Genomic DNA, 27,558 nt, shown 5'->3' on the forward strand with positions numbered 1-27,558 from the left:
ATTTGAAATAGTCTAATAAATATATTCTAAAAGAGATAATATGATATGGGAAAATTGAGCAAAGTCCAACTGGAGTCCTTAACCCCTTAATGACCGAGGACGTGCAGGGTACGTCCTCAAAAAAAAGGCAGGTAATGCCTGAGGACGTACCCTGCACGTCCTCGGTGTGGAAAGCAGCTGGAAGCGATCCTGCTCGCTTCCAGCTGCTTTCCGGTTATTGCAGTGATGCCTCGATATGGAGGCATCCTGCAATAACACTGTCTGGCCCTCCGATGCAGAGAGAGCCACTCTGTGGCCCCTCTCTGCACCGGACATCGATGGCCGGTATCGTTGGTGGGTGGGAGCCGACTTGGGAGGCGGGTGGGCGGCCATCGATGGGCCCGGGTAATGTAGAGGGGGGCGGGATCGGGGGCAGGGCTGATGGGGGCGCGCACGGGCGCGCTGCGCGCGTGCACGGGGGGCGGGGGGGGGGGCGCGTGCACGGGGCGGGAGCGGGTGGGAACGCTACACTACAGAAACTATAACTTGTTAAAAATTTGAAAAATGCTGTATTAAAATTATAATATATATAAATCGGAGGTATCTAGGAGGGGGTGGGGGGTTGGTCTTTGCTGGGGCAGGGAGCTACACTACAGAAAAGGGGAAAAAATAAAAAATATCAGTCATTTTATTCTAAACTGGGTACTGGCAGACAGCTGCCAGTACCCAAGATGGCGGCCATTAAGGCAGAGGGGGAGAGTTAGAGAGCTGTTTGGTGGGGGATCAGTCAGGTTGGGGGCTAAAGGGGGGTCCTACAGAGCAGCATATGTAAATATGCCTTTTCTTAAAAAAAAAAGCCCAAATATAGCTTTTATTTTAGTACTGGCAGAGTTTCTGCCAGTACTTATGTGGGCGGGGACAATTGGGGGGGTGGGGGAGGGAAGAGAGCTGTTTGGGAGGGATCAGGGGGTCTGATGTTTCAGGTGGGAGGCTAAGCTCTACACTAAAGCTAAAATTAACCCTGCAAGCTCCCTACAAGCTACCTAATTAACCCCTTCACTGCTAGCCATAATACGCGTGATACGCATTTAGCGGCCTAAGTACCAAAAAGCAACGCCAAAGCCATATGTGTCTGCTATTTCTGAACAAAGGGGATAACAGAGAAAAATTTACAACCATTTATGCCATAATTGCACAAGCTGTTTGTAAATAATTTCAGTGAGAAACAAAAAGTTTGTGAAAAAGGGAACTTTTTTTTTATTTGATCGCATTTGGCGGTGAAATGGTGGCATGCAATATACCAAAATGGGCCTAGATCAATACTTTGGGTTGTCTGCTACACTACACTAAAGCTAAAATTAACCCTACAAGCTCCCTAATTAACCCCTGCACTGCTGGGCATAATACACGTGTGGTGCACAGCGGCATTTAGCGGCCTTCTATTTACCAAAAAGCAATGCCAAAGCCATATATGTCTGCTATTTCTGAACAATGGGGATCCCAGAGAAAAATTTACAACCATTTATGCCATAATTGCACAAGCTGTTTGTAAATAATTTCAGTGAGAAACCGAAAGTTTGTGAAAAAGTGAACAATTTTTTGTATTTGATCGCATTTGGCGGTGAAATGGCGGCATGAAATATACCAAAATTGGCCTAGATCAATACTTTGGGATGTCTTCTAAAAAAAAATATATACATGTCAAGGGATATTCAGGGATTCCTGAAAGATATCAGTGTCCCAATGTAACTAGCGCTAATCTTGAATAAAATGGTTTGGAAATAGCAAAGTGCTACTTGTATTTATGGCCCTATAACTTGCAAAAAAAAGCAAAGAACATGTAGACATTGGGTATTTCTAAACTCAGGACAAAATTTAGAAACTATTTAGCATGGGTGTTTTTTGGTGGTTGTAGATGTGTTACAGATTTTGGGGGTCAAAGTTAGAAAAAGTGTTTTTTTTCCATTTTTTTCTCATATTTTATAATTTTTTTTACAATAAATTATAAGATATGATGAAAATAATGGTATCTCTGGAAAGTCCATTTAATGGCGAGAAAAACGGTATATAATATGTGTGGGTACAGTAAATGAGCAAGAGGAAAATTACAGCTAAACACAAACACCGCAAAAATGTAAAAATAGCCTTGGTCCCAAACGGACAGAAAATGGAAAAGTGCTGTGGTCATTAAGGGGTTAAATAACTCTTAAAATCCTAATATAAAACTTAAAAATTTCTGTGAAAAAACCACTATGTCCCACTTGATAAGGTTTTCATATAGAGGTAATTTGCGGTCTAAAAGAATATAAATTTAAAAAATGATTTACGGATAATAATGCTATTCCACACAAAAACTAATTGATACAATGTTTTTATAACAGCAAACAATAGATGCAATTTACATAAAAATAGATACAATTTACATAAAATATCTAAAAATGAATAATAACATATTAAGAGAGCCCAACTTGATCACTTTAGGTAAATAGCCTTAGAAAAAGTTAATAGGATTTTCAAATGTGGGATAACGTTCATGTAGAAATCAAACAGCGGTTTAACTACTTCGCTGCTGCAGAACCTTAGCGGCAATGTTATTTTTCAAAACAGTCACGCTCTTTTGCCTGTAAAAAAAAACATACAATACCCCCCCCCCAACATTACAACCCACCACCCACATACCCCTAATCTAACCCAAACCCCCCTTAAATAAACCTAACACTAAGCCCCTGAAGATCATCCTACCTTGTCTTCACCTCACCAGGTATCACCGATCCGTCCTGGCTCCAAAATCTTCATCCAACCCAAGCGGGGGCTGGCGATCCATCATCCGGTGGCTGAAGAGGTCCAGAAGAGGCTCCAAAGTCTTCATCCTATCCAGGAAGAAGAGGCGATCCGGACCGGCAACCATCTTGATCCAAGCGGCATCTTCTATCTTCATCCGATGACGACCGGCTCCATCCTGAAGACCTCCACCGCGGACCCATCTTCTTCCGGCGACGTCCAACTGATCGGAACAGCCAATAGAATGCGAGCTCAATCTGATTGGCTGATTGGATCAGCCAATCGGATTGAACTTGATTCTGATTGGCTGATTCCATCAGCCAATCAGAATATTCCTACCTTAATTCCGATTGGCTGATAGAATCCTATCAGCCAATCGGAATTCGAGGGACGCCATCTTGGATGACGTCCCTTAAAGGAACCGTCATTCTTCAGTTGGACGTCGCCGGAAGAAGATGGATCCGCGGTGGAGGTCTTCAGGATGGAGCCGGTCGTCATCGGATGAAGATAGAAGATGCCGCTTGGATCAAGATGGTTGCCGGTCCGGATCGCCTCTTCTTCCCGGATAGGATGAAGACTTTGGAGCCTCTTCTGGACCTCTTCAGCCACCGGATGATGGATCGCCAGCCCCCGCTTGGGTTGGATGAAGATTTTGGAGCCAGGACGGATCGGTGATACCTGGTGAGGTGAAGACAAGGTAGGATGATCTTCAGGGGCTTAGTGTTAGGTTTATTTAAGGGGGGTTTGGGTTAGATTAGGGGTATGTGGGTGGTGGGTTGTATTGTTGGGGGGGGGGTATTGTATGTTTTTTTTTACAGGCAAAAGAGCTGAACTTCTTGGGGCATGCCCCGCAAAGGGCCCTGTTCAGGGCTGGTAAGGTAAAAGAGCTTTGAACTTTAGTAATTTAGAATAGGGTAGGGCATTTTTTATTTTGGGGGTCTTTGTTATTTTATTAGGGGGCTTAGCGTAGGTGTAATTAGTTTAAAATTGTTGTAATATTTTTCTTATGTTTGTAAATATTTTTTTATTTTTTGTAACTTAGTTCTTTTTTATTTTTTGTACTTTAGTTAGTTTATTTCATTGTAGTTATTTGTAGATATTGTATTTAATGAATGTATTGATAGTGTAGTGTTAGGTTTAATTGTAGGTAATTGTAGGTATTTTATTTAATTAACTTAATGATAGTATAGTGTTAGGTTTAATTGTAACTTAGGTTAGGATTTATTTTACAGGTAATTTTGTAATTATTTTAACTAGGTAACTATTAAATAGTTCTTAACTATTTAATAGCTATTGTACCTGGTTAAAATAATTACAAAGTTGCCTGTAAAATAAATATTAATCCTAAAATAGCTACAATGTAATTATAATTTATATTGTAGCTATATTAGGATTTATTTTACAGGTATTTAGCTTTAAATAGGAATAATTTATTTAATAAGAGTTAATTAATTTCGTTAGATTAAAATTATATTTAATTTAGGGGGGGTGTTAGTGTTAGGGTTAGACTTAGCTTTAGGGGTTAATACATTTATTAGAATAGCGGTGAGCTCCGGTCGGCAGATTAGGGGTTAATAATTGAAGTTAGGTGTCGGCGATGTTAGGGAGGGCAGATTAGGGGTTAATACTATTTATTATAGGGTTAGTGAGGCGGATTAGGGGTTAATAACTTTATTATAGTAGCGGTGCGGTCCGTTCGGCAGATTAGGGGTTAATAAGTGTAGGCAGGTGGAGGCGACGTTGAGGGGGGCAGATTAGGGGTTAATAAATATAATATAGGGGTCGGCGGTGTTAGGGGCAGCAGATTAGGGGTACATAGCTATAATGTAGGTGGCGGCGCTTTGCGGTCGGCAGATTAGGGGTTAATTATTGTAGGTAGCTGGCGGCGACGTTGTGGGGGGCAGATTAAGGGTTAATAAATATAATACAGGGGTCGGCGGTGTTAGGGGCAGCAGATTAGGGGTACATAAGTATAACGTAGGTGGCGGTCTGCAGATTAGGGGTTAAAAAAATTTAATCGAGTGTCGTCGATGTGGGGGGCCTCGGTTTAGGGGTACATAGGTAGTTTATGGGTGTTAGTGTACTTTAGAGTACAGTAGTTAAGAGCTTTATGAACCGGCGTTAGCCCAAAAAGCTCTTAACTACTGACTTTTTTCTGCGGCTGGAGTTTTGTCGATAGATTTCTAACGCTCACTTCAGCCACGACTCTAAATACCGGAGTTAGAAAGATCCCATTGAAAAGATAGGATACGCAATTGACGTAAGGGGATCTGCGGTATGGAAAAGTCGCGGCTGAAAAGTGAGCGTTAGACCCTTTTTTGAGTGACTCCAAATACCGGAGTTAGCCTAAAACCAGCGTTAGGAGCCTCTAACGCTGGTTTTCACGGCTACCGCCAAACTCCAAATCTAGCCGTAAGTGTTTTAAGTCCTAGCACTTTTTAAATATGTTTTTAGCCTGGCTCAATGGTGTTTTGGGCACAGAAATTGATGCCGACCCCGGCATAGTGAGATGTTAGGGAAGCAGCGGTCTGATGACCGCTGCTTGTTAAATACGGTCTGCAGGTTCTCTTGTGAGACCCTGCAGTTGTAGTGGGTCAAAGGCTGGCAAAATAATTGAAAAATCTACCCCTAAGCCTTGGCTGGTATGTTATTCTTTAGCAACACAACAAAACCAAAATTTATGCTTACCTGAAAATGTATTTCTTTCCTGATATGGTGAGTCCACGGCATCATCAATTACTGTTGGGAATATCACTCCTGGCCAGCAGGAGGAGGCAAAGAGCACCACAGCCAAGCTGTTAAGTATCATTCGAACGAAGGTAAATGGAGAAAAAGGAGTAACACAAGGTGTAGAGGTGCCTGAGGTTTAGTAAAAAATAACTGTCTTAAAATAAAGGACGGGGGCCGTGGACTCATTATATCCGGAAATAAATAAATTTATCAGGTAAGCATAACTTTTGTTTTCTTTCTTAAGATATGGTGAGTCCACAGCGTCATCAGTTACTGTTGGGAACCAATACCCAAGCTAGAGGACACAGATGACTAGGGAGGGAAAAGACAGGTAGACCTAAACATAAGGCAGCACCGCTTGAAGAACCTTTCTCCCAAAAGAGGCCTCAGCCGAGACAAAAGTATCAAATTTATAAAAAGTATGTGAGGAGGACCATGTTGCAGCCTTGCAAATCTGTTCCACAGAAGCTTCATTTTTGAAAGCTCAAGAAGAGGAGAAAGCCCTTGTGGAATGAGTTGTAATTTTCTCAGGAGGCTGCTGCCAAGCAGTATCATAAGCCAAACAAATTATACTTCTCAACCCGAAAGAAAGAGAAGTAGCAGTAGCTTTCTGACCTTTACGCCTCCCAGAGAAACAAACAAACAGGGCAGAAGACTGGCAAAAATCCTTAGTCGCCTGTAGATTGAATTTAAAAGCATGCACAACATCCAAGTTGTGCAACAACCGTTCCTTATGAGAAGAAGGTTTAGGACATAGTGAAGTAACAACTATTTCATGATTAATATTTCTATTCAAAACAACTTTAGGAAGGAAACCAAACTTAGTATGAAGAGCCGCCTTATAGGCATATAAGATAAGGTGAAGCTGAGAGTTCCAAGACTCTCCGAGCAGAAGAAATAGTAATAAGAAACAAAACCTTCAAAGATAACAAATTAATATCTATGGAATGCATCGGCTAAAACGGAGCCTGCTGCAAAACTTTAAGAACAAGGTTAAGGCTCCAAGGAGGAGCAACAGTCTTAAACAAAGGCCTGATTCTGACCAAGGCCTGACCAAAAGATTGCACATGTGACACGTCTGCAAGGCGCTTATGTAGCAAAATAGATAAAGCAGAAATCTGAACCTTCAGGGTACTGACTGACAAGCCGTTCTCCAGACCTTCCTGAAGAAAGGACAAAATCCTAGGAATCTTGACCCTACTCCAAGAGTAGCCCTTGGATTCACACCAATAAAGATATATTTACGCCATATCTAATGGTAAATCTTCCTAATAATAGGGTTGCAAGCCTGAATCATGGTCTCTATGACCGACTCAGAAAAACCACGCTTAGACAAAACTAAGCGTTTAATCTCTAAGCAGTCAGCTTAAGAGAAGCGAGATTTGGATGATGGAAGGGACCCTGAATCAGAAGGTCCTTCCTCAGAGGCAGTCTCCAAGGTGGGAGAGACGACCTCTCCACTAGGTCTGCATACTAGATCCTGCGAGGCCATGCAGGGGCTATTAGAATCACCGACGCTCTCTCCTGTTGGATACGAGCAATGACTCGTGGGTGGAGAGCAAATGGAGGGAATGGGTATGCCAGCCTGAAATACCAAGGGACCACCAGAGCATTTATCAGAGTGGCCTGTGGATCCCTTGACCTTGAACTGTACCTTGGAAGCTTGCCATTCTGCCAAGATGCCATCAGATCCAACTACGGAACCCCCCATTTGAGGCTTAAGCTGGAGACCACCTCTGTATGGAGTTCCCACTCCCTGGGATGAAAAGTCTGTCTACTCAACAAATCGGCTTCCCAGTTATCCACTCCTGGAATGTGGATGGCAGATAGACAGCAATTGTGAACTTCTACCCACTGAATAATCTGAGTCACCTCCTTCATGGCTAATGAACTCTGAGTTCCTCCCTGGTGGTTGATGTAAGCCACTGAGGTTAAGTTGTCTGACTGGAACCTGATAAACCGGTTTAAGGACAGATGAGGCCAAGCCATCAGAGCATTGTAAATTGCTCTCAACTCCAAGATGTTTATGGGGAGAGCAGACTCCTCATGAGTCCAGAGTCCATGCACCTTTAATGAGTTCCAGACTGCTCCCCCAGCCCAGAAGTCTGGCGTCCGTGGTCATAATCATCCTGGAAGGTCTCCGAAAGCATTTTCCCTGAGACAGATGTTCCTGAGAAAACCACCACGGGAGAGTCTCTTGTCGACTGATCTAGATTTATCCTCTGTGACAGATCCGCATGGTTCCCGTTCCATTGACTGTGCATGCATAACTGCAGAGCTCTCAAATGGAATCGAGCAAAGGGAATGATGTTCATGGAAACAACCATCAGACCAATTACCTCCATACATTGAGCCACTGATGGCCGAACAGTAGACTGTATAGAGAGAGGCAAGAGGAAAGAATTTTGGATCTTCTGACCTCTGTCAGAAATATTTTCATTGATAGGGAATCTATTATGGTCCCTAAGAAAAATACCCTTGTAGCTGGAACAAGGGAATTATTTTCAAGATTCACTTTCCATCTGTGGGAACGTAGAAAAAACAACAAGATCTCTGTGTGAGAGTTTGCTTGTTGGAAAGATGGCACCTGAAAAAATATGTCGTCCAGATAGGGCGCCACTGCAATTCACAGAGACCGGATCACTGCCAAGAGAGCCCCAGAACCTTTGATAATATTTTGGGAGCTGTGGCAAGGCCAAACGGAAAAGCCACAAACTGAAAGTGTTTGTCCTGAAATGCGAATCTCAGAATTTTTTAATTATCCCTGTGAATAGGAACATCGAGGTACGCATCTTTCAGGTCTATGGTCATCATGAACTGACCCTCTTGCACTAAAGGAAGAATGTAACAGTTTCCATCTTGAAGGACGGTACTCTGAGAAACTTGTTTAGACACTTCAGGTATAGAACATGTAGGAAAGTTCCCTCTTTTTTTGGGAACCACGAACAGATTGGAATAGAAACCTAGACCCTGTTCCTGTACTGGGACTAGAACTATCACTCCCAGGGAGGAAAGATCCTGTACACATTTCAAGAACGCCTCTCTTTTCATCTGGTCTGCAGATAATCTTGAGAGGTGGAACCTGCCCCTGGGAGGAAAGGTCTTGAATTCTAGTTTTTAACCCTGAGATACTATGTCCACAGCCCAAGGATCTGGGACATCTCGTATCCATGCTTGAGAGAACTGAGAATGTCTGCCCCCCACTTGATCCGATCCCGGATCGGGCGCAAACCCTTCATGCTGATTTGGATTCAGCTGCGGGTTTCTTTGATTGCTGCCCCTTAGTCCAAGACTGACTGGGTTTCAAAGTCAACTTGGACTGATCCTGCTTGGAAGAAGAAGGGGAAGACTTTACTCTGAGCTTACGAAAGGAACAAAAATTACTATGACGTCCTTTATGTCTTCTTCTTATCTTGAGGTAGAAAGACCCTTTACACCCGTAATATCAGCAATTATTTCTGCAAGACCAGGTCCAAACAAGGTCTTACCCTTGTAAGGAATCGACAGAAGCTTTGTCTTAGAGGAAACAACAGCTGAACAAGACTTCAGCCACAAAGCCCTGCGTGCTAGCACCGCAAGCCCAGAAGACTTTGCTCCCAGTCTAATAACCTGCATAATAGCATCAGAAATAAAGGAATTGGTTAGCTTAAGAGCTTTAATTTGATCTCGGATCTCATCCAGGGGAGTCTACCTGAAGAGACTCAGACGGGGCATCAAATCAGTAGGATGCCGCGCTTGTCACAGTAGCAATACACACAGCAGGTTGCCATAGGAGGCCATGATGAACATATATCCTTTTCAAATAGGCCTCCAGCTTTTTGTCCGTTGGGTCCTTAAAAGAACAGCTACCCTACTGAAGAGATTGACGTGGAGTACGGCTAGACCCTAAAATCTTGCTTGAAGAGCAGAAATCCAATTTTCTTTAGACACCAAAAACTTCACCTCCTTCATGCACCAAGGCAAAGAGAATGACGGACTGGGGTTTGTGGGATGGGGAATGATACTTAACAGCTTGGCTGTGGTGCTCTTTGCCTCCTCCTGCTGGCCAGGAGTGAAATTCCCAAAAGTAATTGATGACGCTGTGAACTCACCATAGTTTACTTATGCTAGAGCTCTCAGCTGTATAGTAGCCTTCCAAGAGTTTCATAGCAAACTCCATGGTAGTCATTGGGGGAAGTGTTCATTATTTCTTATGGTGAGTATTCAAATCATAAGAGGACAACTGATGCCTAATCTGTTTTTAGCTGTGGATTCCGGTGATCAACATTTTTATGTTAATAAACTTCATCCTAAAGGGACATAAAAGCCCTCATCTGAAATGATAGAACCTCTTTTTTTCCAGTAAAGGGTCCTTTTAAGATGTGGCTGCTCAGATATGGACTCTGTATGAGCTTGTTCACACAATAGTAGCAATGTCTAAGTAACTCTGCACCTAGGCCCTTCACATTATGTGTGTGAAATCTCTCTTGGCATCAATTTCTGTGCACAACATGCCATTGGACCAGGATAAAAACAACTGAATGTAATGGAGGGGGATCTACCCTACATATATTAACAGTAAAACCAGTGGCCCAATAGTCATTAACCCTTTGAAAATTTAATTAACTTATACAAAAATGATAATTACAGCACCTATGCCAGGGTTGGCATCAATTTATGTGCCCAAAACATTGGGCCAGGCTAAAAACAATTGCATGGCATGGAGGGGGATCTACCCTGTATATATTCATAGTGAAATCAGTGGCCCAATGGTTATTAACCCTTTGAAAATATCTGTTATTAATTCAAAAATGAGAATCATGTCACCTATGCCAGGGTTGGCATCAATTTATGTGCCCAAAACATTGGGCCAGGATAAAAACAATTGAATGTCATGGAGGGGGATCTACCCTGTATATATTCATAGTGAAATCAGTGGCCCAATGGTTATTAACTCTTTGAAAATATCTGTTACTTATTCAAAAATGGTAATTACAGCATCAATGCTAGTGTTGGCATCAATTTCTGTGCCCAAAACACCACTGGGCCAGGCTAAAAACAATTGCATGGCATGGAGGGTGATCTACCCTATATATATTCATAGTGAAATCAGTGGCCCAATGGTTATTAACCCTTTGAAAATATCTGTTACTTATTCAAAAATGAGAATTACAGCACAAATGCCAGTGTTGGCATCAATTTCTGTGCCCAAAACACAATTGGGCCAGGCTAAAAACAATTGCATGGCATGGAGGGGGATATACTCTGTATATATTCATAGTAAAATCAGTGGCCCAATGGTTATTAACCCTTTGAAAATATCTGTTACTTATTCAAAAATGAGAATTACAGCACAAATGCCAGTGTTGGCATCAATTTCTGTGCCCAAAACACAATTGGGCCAGGCTAAAAACAATTGCATGTCATGGAGGGGTATCTACCCTGTATATATTCATAGTGAAATCAGTGGCCCAATGGTTATTAACCTTTTGAAAATATCAGTTTCTTATTCAAAAATGAGAAGTACCGCACCTATGCCAGGGTTGGCATCAATTTCTGTGCCCAAAACACCATTGGGCCAGGCAAAAATCAATTCTATGTCATGGACGGGGATCTACCCTGTATATATTCATAGTGAAATCAGTGACCCAATGATTATTAACCCTTCAAAAATATCTGTTACTTATTCAAAAATGGTAATTACAACACCAATACCAGTGTTGGCATCAATTTCTGTGGCTAAAACACCATTGGGCCAGGCTAAAAACAATTGCATCTCATGGAGGAGGATCTACCCTGTATGTATTCATAGTTAAATCAGTGGCCCAATGGTTTTAACCATTCGAAAATATATGTTACTTATTCAAAAATGGTAATTACAGCACTAATGCCATTGTTGACATCAATTTCTGTGGCCAAAACACCATTGGGCCAGACTAAAAACAATTGCATGTCGTGGAGGGGGATTTACCCTGTATATATTCATAGTGAAATCAGTGGCCCAATGGTTATTAACCCTTTGAAAATATCTGTTAATTATTCAAAAAGGATAATTACAGCACCAATGCCAGTGTTGGCATCAATTTCTGTGCCCAAAACACCATTGGGCCAGGCTAAAATCAATTCTATGTCATGGACGGGGATCTACCCTGTATATATTCATAGTGAAATCAGTGGCCCAATAGTTAGTAACCCTTCAAAGATATCTGTTACTTATAAAACAATGCTAATTACAGCACCAATACCAGTGTTGGCATTAATTTCTGTGGCTAAAACACCATTGGGCCAGGCTAAAAACAATTGCATGGCATAGAGGGTGATCTACCCTGTATATATTCATAGTGAAATTAGTGGCCCAATGGCTATTAACCCTTTGAAAATATCAGTTACTTATTGAAAAATGAGAAGTACCGCAGCTATGCCAGGGTTGGCATCAATTTATGTGCCCAAAACATCAGGCTAAAAATAAATGCATGTCATGGAGGGGGATCTACCCTGTATATATTCATAGTGAAATCAGTGGCCCAATGGTTATCAACCCTTTGAAAATATCAGTTACTTATTGAAAATAGTAATATTTGTATTGGTGCCAACGTATGACCTATTTTTCTAGTTTGTATATCCAATTGTTGTATAAAGGGATTCCACCTCTGTGTAACTACATTATATGAATCATATTATTATTTAAATAAAACCTATATTTTTATTTTAAAATCAATTTAAAGCCGTCTGACAATTTTTTTTTAATAAGAAACCAACTTCCATGAATAAGAAACAGAATTTCACGTATAAGAAACAGCTTTAATAAGAAACCAACTTCCTTGTCGTTATATATTTTGTATGTCCATAAACACTATATATAGTGTTGTTTCTATACTATGAGCTTGATGGACATCCTGTTCCAAAATCATGGGCATTAATATGGAGTTGTCCCCTATCAGCTATGACAGCCACAACTCTTGGAAAGCTTTCTACAGGATTTATAGTGTGTCTGTGGGAGTTTGTGAGTTCAGGCACTGATTTTGGACGAGCAGGTCTGGCTCCCAATCAGTGATGGTGTCACTGCTGACCTGAGGATAAGGTCACTGCTATGGCTGGAGGTGTAGTGCTGGTTCAGGGAGCAAGCCACAGGCTTGGTGTTCAGTTATGCTGTTCTTTTCTCTTATCCAATGCGCTTGTGCTCTTGTTGCTGACCCTTCCACTTAACAATAGTAGCACTTACAGTTTACTGGGGCAGATCTAGTAAGGCTGAAATTTCACAAACTGACTTGGGCAAAGGTGGTATCTTATAACAGTGCCATGTTTAAAGTCACTGAGGTCTTCATTGCGACCTGTTGTACTACCAATATTTGTATTTGAAACAGAAGGGAGGTAGCAAAAAAGGACTTAATGGCTTTTTGGCCAGGAAAATAGCCAAATTGTGACCATTTTCTTTGATGTGGGATGACTACAGCCAAAATAAACTCACGGTTTGTGGCAAATTTATTTCAGCTGCATGTGCCTTTCATAGGTAGTAGTATCCAACTTAAACTGCATGTAAAGTCAAGCTCGTTGCTCATCCTCATAGTGGGCATTGCAATAAAAAAAATGTACTTCAAGTCATGATTTTTTCTAAATCGCACCTAAAAACGATATATATAGTTATTTACCTTCAGCTTTGATTCACACTTCTATCATCAAATCTTGTTTCCCCCCCCCCCCCCCCCCGGGGGGGCGTTCAGCCCCTTTTCTGACATGTCACGCAACGTTACTGTACATGCGTGAACTACCCGATGACAGTTACAGAAGCAATGCGCGTCCACGACTTGCACATGCGCAATACTAAGGAGCAATCATTTTGTCAACAATTACAGAGAGTTCTAATTAAGTATCGCTGCTCCGCAAATCATAGCAATTTCATGGCCAATCAAAACAGTCATATTTAGCCAAAAATGGACAGTAAAAATATAAAAATGATAATTTGAAAATAACATAACATTGGCACTTTGAAAATCGTAAAAATTAGAGCAAACATTGATCGTTATTATAGTAGGATATGTAATGAAAAGCGTTATCAACAAAGACAGAGGAAAATATAATGTTTATGTTAATGGTAATTTATATCTTTTTATTTGGATGATCTCAAACTATATAATTTATTATTCTATTATCGATATTTAAATAAATTTAACATTATTATTATATTTAAAAAGATAGGCGTGCAATTAAAAAGATAGGTGGGCAATAGATGTGTATATATGTTTAAAAGTAAATAAATATACACATATTGATAGATTTTAATCAATCAGTGATTAAAAATTTGTATAGTAAATTTCTAATAGTGATCTTGTAAAAAAAAATAATATATTTCATATCAAATTCAGCATTGCACTACTGGGAGCTAGCACATGATGATCAGATGACAATAGACAAAGGTATGTTGCGTCCAAACCAAATTTTGCTCCTATTAGTTTAATGCTTCTCCTTGTGTTATGTACATATTTATAATAAAGTTTTAATACTTACATAATATCGGATATATGATAGAATATCAGATTGTCTGAATATCAGAATAGTGGATAAATCGGATAGATGCGTAGATCGTCAATTCATATAATGCTTGCTCTTGCTTGCAAAGTATTCAATGAATGGAAACAGTCTGACATGTTTCACACCCTCAATGGGCGCTTACTCATAGAGTCTATGAGTAAGCGCCCATTGAGGGCGCGAAACATGTCAGACTGTTTGCTCTCCTGCTGCCATGTCTGCTTATTCTTTTAATATTGGATTAATAAAGTATTTTTGATTTTACTTGTGCCTGCCATCCGCTTCTCTACTCATGTCATTTTAAACAACTTTCTAATTTACTTTTATTATGAAATTTGCTTTGTTCTTTTGGTATTCTTTGTTGAAAGCTAAACCTAGGAAGGCTCATATTCTAATGTCTAATCCCTTGAAAGCCGCCTCTTATATGAATCCATTTTACAGTTTTCCACAGCTAGAGGGCATTAGTTCATGTGTTTCATGTATATAACATTGTGCTCATGCACATGAAGTTATTTAAGAGTCAGCACTAATTGGCTGAAATGTAAGTCTGTCAAAAGATCTGAGCTAAGAATGCAGTCTGCAGAACCTTAGATACAAAGTAATTTTAGAGGTAAAAAGTATATTTCTATAACTGTGTTTGTTATGCAAAACTGGGGAATGGTAAATAAAGGGGTTAGCTATCTTTTTAAACAATAACATTTCTGGTGTTTTCTATCCTTTTAAATGAGCAGTAGACTTTTTAAAATTTTCTAAATTTACTTCAGTTTGCCAGCCCTCTGTGTCATGTGACAGCCATCAGCCAATCACATCCTCATGTATAAACACTGATCCTTTGCACATGCTCGTTAGTACTGGTGCCTCAGAAAGTGTTTATATAGAACTTACACAATTTAATAATGGAAGTAAATTGAAAAGTCTCTTAAAACTGCATGCTCTATCTGAATCATGAAAGTTTAATTTTGACCTTAGTGCCCTTTAAATACATATCTGGCATACATATAGAAGGGTTTTGTATAGGCTTGAAATGTTGTTTGTGTGCTGATTCACGTAATTCAAAAAGGTAATTTTTATGAGCTCTTCACAGGCTGGATTCCACTTTTCTTACAAGTTATATAGGGAATGGCTGTCCCCTTCCGTGCCTGACAAGTGGTAGTAGGTAATGCCTGTTAATTAATTTTAGAGATTCATTTCCTTTAAAATCAGAAGGGGAAAAAAAGAACATTTAGAGATTAAAGAAAATGTTTTAATTTTTATCTCACGTCTGAAATCTCTATTCTAAAGAGATGATAAATTACTTAGAATGCGCCTTATAAAGTTGAGAAGCTACTGGTTGGGGAGTATACTCTGTCTGTCTCAGCCTCACCCCCTACCTACATTTTCAATGGTAATTTCCCTGAATTTAAAATGAGCTGTACAATTTTTCTGACAAATTTCAAAATTGTACTTTAATTTGCCAGCCCCTGTATCATGTGATAGCCACCAGCCAATCACAAATTCATATACGTGTACACTGTGAACTCATGCATATGCTCAGTAGTAGCTGGTTCCCCAGAAAGTGTGTTTATAAAAAGGCTGTGCACAATTTAATAATAGAAATACATTTGAAAAGTCTTTTAAAACCACATACTCTATCTGAATCATGAAAGTTTAATTTTGACTTTTGTGTCCCTTTAAAGGGGAATCAAATATATACTTTCGCATTAACATACATGTTTTTTTTTTTTCATTTTATGTTTTTTATTGTACAAAATGTGTGGTATGTGCATGCAGTGTATGTATGTATGTACATTGTGTTTGTGTGAAGTCAGACTTCCACTTGCATATATACATGTAACAGTTAACAGGACACCACTATATATCCTCACTGTCTTCTAACTACAGCTCCATAAAGACCAATATCTTGGGCTACAAAAACAGGGTTTAACATTGAGCAGTGAATCAAACTTAAAGGGACACTGTACCCAATTTTTTTCTTTCATGATTCAGATTGAGCATGAAATTTTAAGCAACTTTCTAATTTACTCCTATTATCAAATGTTCTTCATTCTCTTTGTATCTTTATTTGAAATGCAAGAATGTAAGTTTAGATGCCAGCCCATTTTTGGTGAATAATCTGGGTTATTCTTGCTGATTGGTGGATAAATTCACCCACCAATACAAAAGTGCTGTCCAGAGTTCTGAACCAAAAAAGAAACTTAGATGCCTTCTTTTTCAAATAAAGATAGCAAGTGAACAAAGAAAAATTGATAATAGGAGTAATTTAGAAAGTTGCTTAAAATTGCATGCTCTATCTGAATCATGAAAGAAAAAATTTGGGTTCATTGTCCCTTTAAATTATTTATACACCCCTAGCAAGGTCAAAATTAAAAATAAACTTTCATGATTTAGATAGTGCATGTGATTGTTATCAATTATCCAATTTGACCTCTCTAATATTTTTGATTCATTCTCTTTTTATCCTTTGTTGAAAAGCATGCTTAGGTAGCCTCTAATTAGCTGGTGATTGGAAGCTGCATATAAATACCTCTTGTCATTGGCTCACTCAGCCAATTATGTTCAGTTACTACCCAGTAGTGCATTGCTGCTCTTTCAACAAAGGATTCTAGGAGAATGGAGCACATTTCATAATAGAATTAAAATATAAAGTTGATTAAAATTGAATGCTCTGTCTTAACCATGACAGAAAAAGCTGGGTTTCCATATCCTTTTTTTTTTTTTTTTTTTAAATTGTGTAGTTTCTGTTAAAGAGCAAATAGATTAATATTGATTACTGCAGCCTAAAAAGTTGATTAAAAAAAGTAACATTCATATTTTTATTTTTTTGTAGCCCAGTTTAATCAAGGTGGTTTGACTATTAACCATTACTTGCATTACATGTTCTTTATTATTATTTTCCAGGGCCTTTCTTTGACACTTACCACAAACTCCATTGGACCATTGTTGGTGGCTAAATATTTTTCTCCTTTGCTGATTAAAGGAACAGGTGCATTTGGAGCACTGTCTTCTGACACTTCCAAACATCACAGTGGCATACTAGTTAATATGTCTGCTAAAGTTGGCTCCATAAGTGACAATGGTAAGAAAAGTACCACTACATACTACAAGCAGTCTGTATTATTAAAATAAAAATAGTAGTTATAGTTGTACATTGTGTGTAAAATGCAACTAGTGGACCAGGAAACTCACATGGCCCTCTGAGACCACCCCCCCCCCCTTTATTTTCACCCAACAAAATATCTTCTCTCCTTTCCACCTCTTTCCTCCATTAAAACCTACTCCCACCCAGGGGACTTAAATATTTTTACTGCTGGATAAATACAAGAGGCCCTTTTAGTTATATTGGATTCCTACACTATCTGAGCTTTTATTTTAAGTGCATATCAAGTCTCAAAACACTAAATGCTCCAATTTCAAGATGGTTATGGTTAAATTGTCGAAAATAACATTGCTGGCTTACAAATAGCAATATGTGTATGGCCTAGGTGTGTTGCATGTATTGTACAGTTATTGTCCCTATTTATAAGCATGGGGGCTGAAAAGGGTCCCAACTACAGTCCACTGCCTTGGGGGGCAATTTAAAGGGATAGGAAAGTCAAAATTAAACTTGCACGGTACAGATAGAACATGTAATTTTAAGACTCTTTAAAAATTCACTTCTTTTTTCAAATGTGCTTTGTTCTCTTAGTATCCCTTGTTGAAAAATAATACGCACATATCCTACACTAGTGGGAGCTGCTGCTAATTGGTGCCTGCATAGATTTGTCTCTTGTGATTGGCTAAATAGATGTGCCCAGCTTTCTGCCAGTAGTGCAATGCTATTCCTTCAGCAATGGATAACAAGAGAATGAAGCAAATTTGATAATAGAAGTAAATTGGAAAGTTGTTTAAAATTATATGTTCTATCCAAATCATAAAAGAAAATGTTTGGGTTTACTATCCCTTTAAGATTGCACAAGCAGTCACTTGCTTTATACAATCAGTTCTGCAAGATAAGGGTTTGTTCAATCATCCCACATGAATGAGACTACTGCTTCTTAAACGCTCCATAAGTGACTTCTTAAAGGGACATGTTACTCAAATCCAAAGTCACTTACATGTGATACAACTAATTTGTAAAAAGCTGACTAGAAAAATCTTTATTTCCAAAAAAGGAATCTATTTGACCTCAGAATTTATTCAGCTCACTAGAGTAAGTGATATGTGAGCAGTAATTCTTTAGCTAATCTGCATGGTGAAAACAAACATCCAATGAAATTCATCAGTGCTGAGTTCACACTTCACTTTAGTGTGATTTTTGTGGGATTTCTTCATAATCTCACAAGATTTCATATTCATAGTAAACTCCCTTAAACTGAGGAAGGAAATAAAGTGACTGTGTTTGCACATGTCAGATACACGTTCCCTTGCAAATCCTGGGACAAGCTTTCTGATTGGATGCTTATAGTCACTTTTCAATGGGATATGGCTACTGTAGAAATTTTTAGGTATAATTTATTTTTCACATAGATGTTCATGTGATATTTTCTAGCCAGCTTTTTACAGATATGCAACACTTTCAAGTAGTGACCATTTGGGCGACGTCCCTTTTAACTTGTGGTTGCATGCATGAGTGAACCTGCAACACAAGGGCTTCCAAACTGTGTTAAAGGGACAGTCAAGGCCAAAAAAACCTTTCATTTTTCAAATAGGGCATGTAATTTTAAACAACTTTCCAATTTACTTTTATCAACAATTTTGCTTTGTTCTCTTGGTATTCTAGTTGAGAGCAAACCTAGGAAGGCTCATATGATAATTTCTAAGCCCTTGAAGGCCGCCTCTAATCACATGCTTTTGTATTTGCTTTTCACAGCAGGGGAGAGTAGTTCATGTAAACCATATAGATAGCATTGTGATCACGCCCGTGGGTTGTGGCAGACACTGCACTAATTGGCTAAACTGCAAGTCAATAGATAATAACTAAAAGTCATGTGATTAGGGGCGGTCAGAAGGTGCTTAGATACCAGTTAGTCACAGCAGTAAAAAGTGTATTAATATAACAGTGTTGGTTATGCAAAACTGGGGAATGGGTAATAAAGGGATTATCTATCTTTTTTAAACAACAAAAATTCTGGTGTTGACTGTCCCTTTAACAGCTAGATAAATGGAGCACATTTATTTTTGTTGAGTTGTATGAAGTTTTATCAGCCAATGAGTAATCATTCCCTAGAGTTCATTTGTGCACATACATGCACTTCTTTTCATTTTTAATAATGAAAATAAACCATTTTAACATATTTCTATGCAGAACAAGTTTTATCATGCTTAAATATTGCTCTTTAGAGCTGCAACAACTAATTGTCATAATCGATAATATTCGATTATGAAAAAAGTTGTCAACGAATCTCATAATCTATTAGTTGGTTTGCAATTAGTTGGTCTGTGCACAGCACCAGCTGCTTCACTCCAATGAGCTCCTGCACATGGTATTGTGTTTTATGGTTATGTCCTTAGCCTAAAGGACGTTTACTTTTCACTTTTTCAGGACAGTATAAGTTTAAAACTACCCCTGGCTTATGTGCAACCCAGATACAATAGGAGTCCTCATTTGGATTGTTAATATTAAATCAGGTGATTTGGAGCTATGCTTTGCATGATATAGTGCCGAGCTTGTTATTTACACCTAGCCCGTAGAGTGATGGGAGTTATTTAAATTGTTGTGCACTATTATCTGTTTGCACAATTTTGCTATTGCTAATTATATGTACTGTATAGATAAATGTGTACGGCTTTATCCTGTTATTGATATATAGTTCTTAGTGCTTTTGATTTGTTTGTTATTGTTTTTTATATTTTTAATCAATTGTGATATGTACCAGATTCATCCTTTATAAGTATATATCTGTTATTTTTAGAGCGGACTAGATATTTCCCCTAACCTTATAGCTGATTATTTACCATTGCATATAGATATTCAAGATATGTTTTATGTACCTTGCAAGGTGGAAGTTCTACCTCTTTTCAAACAGTTATAAACTGTGCTCTGCTGCTTAAAAATTGGACAAACAGTTGTGTTAATGTAAAGTTTTAGTCTGAAGTTTATATTTGTAACACTCAGTATGTGGATTCTATTTAAAATATAGGAAACAATTATTGATTATTTTTTTATCCGATTAGTCAATTAATCGAAAAAATAATTGATCGATTATGAAAATAATCGTTGTTGCATCCCTATTGCTCTTTCATATACAAATAGAAATTAAGAGTTTATTGTTCCTTGAATTTGTTCAACAATGCTTGTTAGCTTTTGTTACCTACTGTTAGTCTACTCCAGAATTTGTATTGTTTAAAATGATAAATACTCCCTTTTATTACCCATTCCATTCCCCTGTTTTGCATAAACATTACCTTTTTATCTAAGCCTCTACTGACTGCCTCCTTATTTCAATTCTTTTGACAGACTTGCATAAATATATATTCATTTCATCACAAAAGAACAACAAATAATAACCAGACATTTGAGTTTTCACATTGTAGTTTGCACAACAAGAACATATATATTACCGAGAAAATAATTATATTCTTTCCTTGAGCTCCTCTTTATACCTATACAGTATGGAAAACCATATATTTTACATGTGCGAAAATACCTAATAAATTAAGCGTCAGCATAGAAAGCAAAAAAAAATAAAAAATTACCTAAGCCCCCCTCTCCCCAACCTCAACCTCCACCTCCATATGCATCTCTGACCCGTATGTGGTAACCATGCTTGAGGAAGAAAGTCCGCCACCACCAAGGAAAGAAAGGTTTCTGACTTCCTAATAGGGGCAATAAATTGGAGTTGCACTGTAATTGGCCAAGCTACGATAATTTTCTTCCACTTTGGAAAAAATGCCTTCAAACGTGACCCAGAAAACAATTTTATTTATCATATAGTTCTAAGGTCATATTTTATTAACTAATTCAGTTATGCTTGGAACCAATGCTGACACAATGTTATCTATATGGCATACATGAACTAGCACTGTCTATCTGGGAACAATTGTCAAAATGCACTGATATGAGGCGGCCTTCAAGGCCTTAGAAATATGAGCCTACCTAGGTTTAGCTTTCAACGAAGACTAAGGGAACAAAATAAATTTGATGATAAAAGTAATTGAAAAGTTGTTTAAAATTGCATGCCCTGCCTGAATCATGAAAGTTACATTTTTGACTAGACTGTCCCTTTAATCTTTTTTACATATAGAAATGTATTCATTTTGAAGCAAAAACAATTTGAGCACATTTTATAGTCGGACTGAGTTTAATATTTTAGGTTTTTACGTCCTGTTCATGCCTTTTTTTCCATTAATGCTGTTACTTATCATTGTGTATTACGGATTATACAGTTACTGATTTTACATTTCTCGGAACACATAGTAATACATATTCTCTTCTAGCCTTAGGTGGATGGTACAGCTACAGAATGTCGAAAGCTGCTCTGAATATGGCGACAAAGAACCTTTCTATTGAACTGGCAAGAGGAAAGCAGAAAGTCGTTTGTGTTTCATTACATCCTGGCACTGTAGCGACTGACTTATCAAAACCTTATCATAGAAACGTCCCCAAAGAGAAGCTGTTCTCTACGGAGCACTCTGTTCGTTGTCTTATGCACATCATTGAAAATTTAAGCTTAGAGAAGACTGGGAAGTTTTTTTCCTGGGATGGATCTGAACTACCCTGGTAGCTTGTCATACGGATCTGTGACTATTTTTTATTTTTATTTTAAAGTTTGCTTTACACTGTAATCTCTAGTTGTGTTGGATCAGAAGTATACTCAGGATATTTTGTTAGGCCACATACCCAAGAAAAGTTATTTTTGTTTACGTGTGTATGTTTGTTAACAATTGGTTATTGTCGATTTTAAGTAGACATGACAAGATTGCTTTCACAGTTCAAGAATGCAGAGAGAAGAAAAGTGTACAGTACCATTACAACTTTTAGTGCAATAAATGTATAAATTCTTTGTGATGTTGTAGTGCTTTTGTCAGTAGTATCAACTTCTAGTGACAGTAGTAACTATCTCAGTGGGGCAGTTGTGATGGAGGGAACTAGTGACAAGTCATGTAGGGGGGGGGCTAAAGACCCAAAAATTGATGGGGTCCACTGGGGGGGGGGGGGGGGGTTGTATTGGGTTACCCAATCTGCGCAGATCAATTCGAACTGGTTTCGATTGGCATAAAATATATTTTTTCCCATGGAATATATAAGCCATAATGTTTATAACTGAGGACCAACTTGGGGGCAATTCCCTTTTCAAGGATTTGGCTATGAATAATTTAACCGCCATTTGGATATAGACACAGAAGTAACTGTTAGGTCTGGGTAAGGGGTGTATTCCTCTGTGCAGTAAAGCTAATTTTGGAGTCCTAGGGAGCTGTATTCCTAAGCTTAACAAGGTCGAGAAACACATATTCCATAAGGCTTTGAGTTTGTTGCTTTCCACCCGATGTGTTTAGAATCACCAACTTGCCCACACCTACTCCAACACATGAGGGAGACACTCTCAATGTCAATTTAGCTAGGCGGGTAGGGACATAGTACCAATAGGTAAGTAATGTATAATACATCAAACAGGGTGACACAATGAGTGGCCTTTTTTGTAGACATAATAGTGCCAGAGCTAAAGTCTCTAAGGTTCTTTTTTCCCATCTCAATAAATGGGGGGGGGCTTTATCTTAAGGAGTGGCTCCATGCATTAAGGTGCAGTGAAAAGTTAGTGGTCTATATAATTTCCCACCTAGGCTCCATCTAGTGGGCGAGGAGTAGTCCTCTTAAATCCCCAGCTTTTCAAAAAAAATTAATACAGGTGTATTCAAAGGGTTAGTATGGAGGGATATGAGAAGATCCAGATCTGGTCAAGAGTAATGTATTGGTCTGGGTGGGCGGGTGTCAACAGGTCGCGGACATGCAAGATCCCAAGTCGAGCCTATACATTAGGGTGTGTTTCTGGGAGACCTGTGGGAAGGTCTGCTATAGAGTGGAAGTGAGAGGGGTCAGGTCTTGGAGCTGTATATGGAAGGGTAAGGAGGCCTCTTCTATATCCCTCCATCTGCCACATATGTTTCTCACAAATTTGGCATGAAAGGAGTTAAAGGGACAATGTACTCAGGCACGCAACTAATAAGAAGTCATTGTATTAAAGGGAGCTGCAATTATACCCTTTCAAATGAACTGAGCTGTTTTCCCCCACCACTCACTGAGAGGTTGATTTATGTTGCTACTTTGAGCTTACAAAGCGTTTTCTAAGGCCAATGTTGCAGTAATAACATTTGTATTATAGGTGGCGTTTTCAACAGGCAGAATTTGCTATTTCTAATGACAAAATAAAGGTATAGGAACTATTTGTAAATGCTTTAATGTATCCCAGCAGGTAAAATCAGTTGTTGAGAACACATTAAAGGGTAGAAAAATTTACAGTACAATGTCCCTTAACTCTTCAGGGAGAAGTAATAAACCTCTTTACTATACACATGAGGTTATAGTCTCTATTGGCCGTCAATTGTTAGAATTTCTGAAACGGTATTGGTTAAAGGGACATTAACCCCTTAACGACCCAGGACGTGCAGGGTACGTCCTCTAAAAAATGTCAGTTAACGACCAAGGACGTACCCTGCACGTCCTCATTCTGGAAAGCAGCCGGGTAATGTGGAGGGGGGCGGGATCGGGAGCATAGCTGTTTGTAAATGATTTCAGTGAGAAACCTAAAATTGTGAAAAATGTAACGTTTTTTTTAATTTGATTGCATTTGGCGGTGAAATGGTGGCATGAAATATACCAAAATGGGCCTAGATCAATACTTGGGCTTGTCTACTACACTAAAGCTAAAATTACCCCAAAAAGCTCCCTAATTAACCCCTTCACTGCTGGGCATAATATACGTGTGGTGCACAGTGGCATTTAGCGGCCTTCTAATTACCAAAAAGCAACGCCATATATGTCAGCTATTTATGAACAAAGGGGATCCCAGAGAAGAATTTACAACCATTTATGCCATTATTGAACAAGCTGTTTGTAAATAATTTCAGTGAGAAACCGAAAATTTGTGAAGAAGTGAACAATTTTTTGTATTTGATCGCATTTGGCAGTGAAATGGTGGCATGAAATATACCAAAATTGGCCTAGATCAATACTTTGGGATGTCTACTAAAAAAAAATATGTACATGTCAATGGATATTCAGGAATTCCTGAAAGATATTAGTGTTCTAATGTAACTAGCGCTAATTTTGAAAAAAAAAAATGGTTTGGAAATAGCAAAGTGCTACTTGTATTTATGGCCCTATAACTTGCAAAGAACATGTAAACATTGGGTATTTCTAAACTCAGGACAAAATTTAGAAACTATTTAGCATAGGTGTTTTTTGGTGGTTGTAGATATGTAACAGATTTTGGGGGTCAACGTTAGAAAAAGTGTTTTTTTTTCCATTTTTCCTCATATTTTATAAAAAAAATTATAGTAAATTATAAGATATGATGAAAATAATGGTATCTTTAGAAAGTCCATTTAATGGCGAGAAAAACTGTATATAATATGTGTGGGTACAGTAAATGAGTAAGAGGAAAATTACAGCTAAACACAAACACCGCAAAAATGTAAAAATATCCTTGGTCCCAAACGGACAGAAAATGGAAAAGTGCTGTGGTCATTAAGGGGTTAAACACTTGATTGTGATATAAAATGATAAATCATAAATATATTTAAAAAAACAAGAGTCTGCAATATACATTCATTATTTATTTTGTCCCCTTTTTCTGTAATTCCTTTCTGAAATTGTGAGCTTTTCAGTTCCTGTTAGAAATTGAAGTGGAGAACACTGGTATATTCCACACAGCCATTGGCTGCACACTCTAGTGACCTATTTATTACTGTCCCTAATTGGCCACAGCAGAGGAGGTAACCTAAGTTACAACATGGCAGCTCACATTGTTTTATAGACATTACATTTTGGTAAAAAAAAGTGTAAAGTTTTAAACAGCTAATGACACTTTAAAAAAATAGATGTTATTCTCAGACTAATCATTTTCTTTGAATGCATCATTCTATCTAGCATTTATTTAATGTTTAATGTCCCTTTAATGTTTGCCGAACTTGCTGTTTAAATTGCCTTGGTATTTGAGATGAGTACAGTTTCTTAAAGATTCATGTTTTGTAACAATCTGTACAATTCCTGTTGTAAATCAGATGGCTGAAATAATATATAATATATATTTTTATTTTTAATAGTTTCATTTGAAGTTTATTCATTGGTTACCATCAATAGTGAAGATCTATAAATGGTTATTAGCTGTAGTAAATCTGTTAATACTTTTGGTTAAAAACAGCAATATATGCTGTTTTAATATTATTTACTAGACTTGTGCAGCAGTGAATAATTTGGTTCAAACTAATCGTTCGTAATGAATATTCTGAAAAATTAGTTTTTCAGAATAATCGTTTTCCGCACTATTTTGTATTTGTTTTGTTTAAAACGTAACAAATACTGAGTTTTCGTTAAAACAAATGTAAATGTTCCTTTGCTGCAGGTGAAAAAGTTCCACCTGTAGTTTTATACTTCCCTATCGTCTGCTGGGGGAGCTGCGCTAATTCAGAACCTTCTTCACATAGCTCAGAGCCGTGATAATAGAAGGCTTAGAGCGGCAGACCTTCTCCTTTAACGCATACTCTGGGATCCACAGCGCTAAGTCTCCTATTATCACGGCTCTGGGCTCTGTGAAGAATGGTTGGGATTATCGCAGCTGCTCAGCGCACTATAGTTAAAGGGATACTAAACCCAAATTATTTTAATGATTTACTCCTATTATCAATTTTTATTTGTTCTCTTGCTATCTTTATTTGAAAAGCAGCAATATAAAGCTTAGGAGCCGGCCTATTTTTGGTTCAGCAGCTTTGTTTTCGCTTGCTGATTGGTGGCTAAATGTAGCCACCAATCAGCAAGCTCTATCCAGGGTGCAGAACCAAAAATGGGCCAGCTTCATAGCTTAAATTCCTGCTTTTGTCACAAATTAACGTCTATTATTTACATACTGTGATGTTTTTTCATTACTTTCATGACAATGTTTTACATATTTATATGTTTTTGCTTCGTATTATATTTAGTATACGTAACACGCACAGACATTGACTCGTTTCTCTAACAAGATGCAGATGTTCTTCACAACGCATTGCAAACTTGTAAAAATAGCCATTTGATGGATGTAACTGATATTGTAATGTGGAAACTTCACAAGAATAATGAAATTCTCAAAACAAGCTACACTACCAAACTCTTACATCTCCATATTAATTTGTCTCAGCACTTTCATTGGTGAGATAAGTTTGTATTCTCTTATAGTAAATAGCTAGATACATACATTTTAAATATCTTAGTTTTCCATATGGTGAATTATATATCCCTTTAGGATTATATATACCGGTATATGCTTATTAAATCCTAATGAAAAGTAAAAAAGAAATACGCCTGCTTGGTGTGTGCTGACATTTGCTGTTTATTATATATATATGTCGTCTACATCTCTATGCTTGTAAAGAATATCATTTACAATGTAAAGCATTTTTCTGGATCACTTTTAAGATAAGGGACAGAAATTTTTCTCTGAGAATGAGGTTAGATGAAAACTGTGCAAAATCTGAGAGACAGAATAAACTTTTTTTTATAATTGGGCCTTCTGAGAGGACCTACACTATATGGCCAGTAGGGTGTTCACCTCTACTAATTATTGAGTTCAGATTCCTCAGACACCCTCGTTGCCAACAAGTGCATAAAATCCAGCACATAGCAATGAAATATCCATAGACAAACATTTGCAGTATATTAGGAAGAGCTTCCTCTTCCATGGTAAAGCAGCTGTACCCATGCATCAGCTGGAGTGGTGTAAAGCACACCACAACTGAAGCCTGGAAAGTAGAAATTAGTTCGCTGGAGTGATGAATCATGCTTCACTATCTGGGGGTCTAGCAGAGGCAAGGGAGTTTGTGGAGGGTTTGAACAACAACGAAGCCGGTATTAAATTCACATATGAATTTGGTTTTGATAGTATAAACTATCTGAATGTGACCCTGTGGGGAAACGTAAAAGGCAGAGTAGACATGGAGGTATACCGGAAGCCTATATCGGACAATACCCTCTTGCATGCCCATAGCTGTCATCCAAAGAGAGTATTTGACTCAGTTTTGAGAGGTCAGTTCATCAGACTGAAGCGGATCTGTACCATAGGGACAGCTGCAATAGGTATGCAGAGGATTTGTTGGATAGGCTTTAAAGAACTTTAACAAACTCAACAAGAGAACTGGGGATTTTAAAGGAGTGACATTTGTGACCCAATGCAGTAAACAATATTACCAAATCTGCAATATCATTCATAAATCCATGTCAATGTTAAAAGCAGATAATGGGCTAATTGATACTATTTCACAGGGATGTAGATATACATTCAGAAAGGGTCTGTCAATAGGAAACATCATTGCCCCTACACAACTAAAACCAAAAGAAGTAAGGAGGAGTGTGTGGCTAGAACACAAGGGCACTTTTAGAAGGAGCAATTATCA

At 38.3% G+C, this 27,558-nt stretch overlaps 1 protein-coding gene across 1 annotated transcript in view; it reads left to right on the plus strand.

Moving 5' to 3' along the window:
- Positions 1–21,977, plus strand: part of LOC128649623 (C-factor) — a 30,452-nt gene extending 8,475 nt beyond the window's left edge. The window contains exons 2-3 of the mRNA XM_053702987.1: positions 16,894–17,071; positions 21,412–21,977. Of these exons, the coding sequence (XP_053558962.1) occupies positions 16,894–17,071; positions 21,412–21,698 (465 nt within the window). The 3' untranslated portion in view covers positions 21,699–21,977. The remainder of the gene's footprint in view (positions 1–16,893; positions 17,072–21,411) is intronic.
- Positions 21,978–27,558: the final 5,581 nt, after the last annotated feature.

Source organism: Bombina bombina, chromosome 2 (genome assembly GCF_027579735.1).
Source record: "Bombina bombina isolate aBomBom1 chromosome 2, aBomBom1.pri, whole genome shotgun sequence".
NCBI lineage: Eukaryota > Metazoa > Chordata > Amphibia > Anura > Bombinatoridae > Bombina > Bombina bombina.